This window comes from Humulus lupulus, chromosome 9, assembly GCF_963169125.1.
Source record: "Humulus lupulus chromosome 9, drHumLupu1.1, whole genome shotgun sequence".
Lineage (NCBI taxonomy): Eukaryota > Viridiplantae > Streptophyta > Magnoliopsida > Rosales > Cannabaceae > Humulus > Humulus lupulus.
In genome coordinates, this window is record NC_084801.1 from 83,981,560 (window position 1) to 83,984,965 (window position 3,406).

At 42.7% G+C, this 3,406-nt stretch overlaps 1 protein-coding gene across 1 annotated transcript; it reads left to right on the forward strand.

Annotated features, from left to right (window-relative positions):
- Positions 1-975: 975 nt before the first annotated feature.
- Positions 976-2,133, forward strand: LOC133799841 (uncharacterized). The gene is made up of 2 exons (XM_062237831.1): positions 976-1,161; positions 1,375-2,133. Exons 1-2 carry the CDS (start codon positions 976-978, stop codon positions 2,131-2,133), a joined length of 945 nt encoding a protein of 314 aa, XP_062093815.1.
- The last annotated feature ends 1,273 nt before the right edge of the window (positions 2,134-3,406 follow it).

The following is a 3,406-nucleotide window of genomic DNA, read 5'->3' on the forward strand; positions in this document are numbered from 1 at the left end:
AAAACCCATAAACACTTAAAACTCAACTATATACACAAAATTTACCTTAGCTCTTGATTAGATCCTTTAGCTAACCCTGAGCTAATCTCCAAAGTCTCAGCTCAATTTCTCTAAATTTCTAGCCAATCTCCTCGTGTTTTTGTGGTTCCTTTGAGAGAGAAAGAGAAAGAGAGAGAGAGAGAGAGAGAGAGAGGAAGAAGGTCGGTTGGCCTTGTTCTACCACTTTCTGAATTTAGTCTAATCTATCCTTAACTGATTAAGTCAATCTGAGGCTCGAGATACCGAAAACGTCCCTGAGGGAAAAATGGTAAAATTCCCCAGTATTCCCACCTAAGCTTCCTAACCTCAAATATATCTCCAATTATTTATTTCCATAACCCAATAACCCAAATAACCACCTAACACCCGAAGTACCCCTTGACTTGCCCCAAGTCAAGTACCGGGTCCCGTTGTGACTTTCCCGCTACTTGCTCCCTAGGATTGCCTCGTGCCGAAAGCTGTAAACACATATATCCACATAATAATGTGGCCTCAACAGTTTATCACAAATAATCACGTTTATGCCCTAACGGGGAAAAATTACAATTATGCCCTTACCAGCCAAACAGGGCCTGCATGCTTATTCCATACTCATAAACATGCTTTCTCACCATTAATTCACATAACCTTCAATTATGCCCTCCCGACACACTAATCAAGGCCCTTAAGCCTTATTAGTAATTTTGGGTCGTTACATAAATAAATAGGTCTAAGAGAAATGTAATCTTGGTTACTGCAAAGTACTATGGTACCGCAGTCCTTGAAGCCAAGGTAGATGAGTTTGTGGCACTAAAACAAGAAGGCATCATTGTGACTGAATATGCTCAAAAGTTCGATTGTCTGGCCAAGTTTTCACCAGAGGTGGTTCAAAATGAAGCATTGAGGGATCATAGGTTTATGAAAGGGCTAAAGTAGACAATTTACAAAGATGTAAAGATGTCAGGCACTGTAACAACCTATGCTGAAGCACTAGAAAAGGCTTTGGAAGAAGAGATGTGTGAGGAACGTATCTGGAAAGGAGTAGTTGCTAGAAGGGAAGCTAGGAAAACTAACCAAGGGGATCACAAGAGGAAACCCCAGGAAGGTCAAAGCAATGGAGTAGACAAGAAGCTCAAGGGAGAAGTAGCTGATAACACTCCATAGAATCAGAAGGAGAAACCACAGTGTCCCACATGCAACCGTAAACACCTTGGAAACTGAAAGTTTGCAAATAGCAAGCAATGCTACAAATGTGGACAAGACGGTCACTTCAAGAAGAACTGCTCGTAACGACAGAGTGGAGCAGCACAAAGGAACAATGATCTGATTCCTGCCCATGTGTTTTCACTTACTCAGGGAGAGGTGGAAGCTAGCAATAAAGTTGTGAAAGGTCAAATTTATATATATGGTGTAAAATGCAAAGTTTTATTTGATTCTGGAGCTACAAATTCATATGTGTCACTAGATATAGCTGATAGGCTAAGATTAAACGTTAAGAGGTTCGCAAATAGTTTTGTCACTACACTACCGTTGGGAGAACTGATGTTGTCATCAAGATGGTTTCAAGCAGTCCCTATCAAGGTAGAAGAAAGAGAACACCCTAGAGATTCGGTGGAGTTTAACATGAAGGACTATGATGTCATACTTGGAATGGATTGGCTCACAAAGTTTGGAGCTACCATCGACTGTAGAAGGAAGATTGTAACGTTCAGACCAGAAGAGGGCGAGCAATTCACATTCATGGGAGAAATAACTGGAGTTCGAACACCTATCATCTCAGCACTAAAGGCCAGAAGCATGATTCAGAAGGTATTCCAAGCATTTATTGCATGTATAGTGGACAAAACAAAGGAAACACAACTAAGACATCGAGATGTTAGAATAGTGTGTGAATTCCCTGGGGTATTTCCAGAAGATTTACCCAAACTACCCCCAGACAGAGAGATCGAGTTTATAATCAAGCTAGCACCGGGAACCGCACCAATATCAAAAGCACCATACAAAATGGCACCAACGGAGGTGAAGGAACTAAAGCTATATATAGAAGAACTGTTGAACAATGGTTTCATTCGACCAAGTCATTCGCAAATGCCCCAGCTGCTTTCATGGATATGATGATCAGGGTATTCAAGGACTTCTCTGATAAATTCGTAGTCGTGTTCATAGATGACATTCTAATTTACTCAAAGACCGAGAAGGACAATTTACAAATTTGGCAAGAGGTTCTTGTCCAAGACGACCCGAAAGTCATGAATGTGGTATTTATGTATTTTGATACATTCATAACTGGTAGTGATCTAATCCATCTCCTGGAAATCACTAACTCCCCAGTAGGCAACATCATAACAAACCCTACAGGATAAATGTCACATAGTCTACACAACAAAACCCCATAGGATAAATGTCATATGGTCAATAAGAACAACATAGAAGGTTCTAGCACTAGAAATCTAACCTGTAACTACCGAGGGACTAGCCTCGTTCTCTGCCTGTGTCAAGGTGAACACCTGAGCTGGCATCAAGCTATCCACCTTCTTCGGCTCCTCCTTTCTTGCTATCGAGCAGTCTTTCTTCAAATGCTCCGTACTACCACAAACAAAATAGGCCTTCGCCCGACAATCCCCAATATGGCATATCTTGTACATAGCACACTCTCGAAATGCCCTCCATATCTCAATGCCTCTCTGGCAGCCAATCTGTATGCCCCGTGGCCTCTTATCTGGCCATGGAGCTGAAGTTGTGTCCAGAGTCTTCCTCTTCTGATCGCTTGGGCCTCCACCCCTGCCAAAACCTAGAAATGGAGGCTCTGGCCTCCTAGAATCCCTCTGGTTGCATTATCATGCCAGATTTTGTTCTCTATGCTCTCAGCTGTAAGCCCCTTCTCAACAGCCTGTGCATAGGTAGTCACAACTGGCACAGTAGTAATACGAACGTCTTGGGCTATCATAGGCTGTAGCCCCTAAAGAAACCTCTCTCTTCTGGTCCGATAAGTGGGCACTAGATCCCTAGCAAACTTTGCCATTCTATCAAACTTCAGGGCGTAGCCAGTCACTGTCATGTTACCCTGAAGTAACCTTGCTGAATTCATCAGCCTTCGCAGCTTTAACTGCGTCATTGTAGTACTTTTCATTGAATAAGGTTCTAAACTCTTCCCATTCCATAGTGGTTACTGTTCTGGTCTGGGATACCACCTCCCACCATATCGAGGCATCCTCCCGAAACATATAAGTGGTGCAGGCCACTCTCTCATCACCACTTACCCTTATAAAATCCAGGATCGTGGTCATCATAGTCATCCACTGCTCAGCCTTCAATGGATTTCAGATGCCCTCAAAGACTGAAGGGTGTTGCTTCCTAAACCTCTCATACAGGGGTTCCCACATATCTC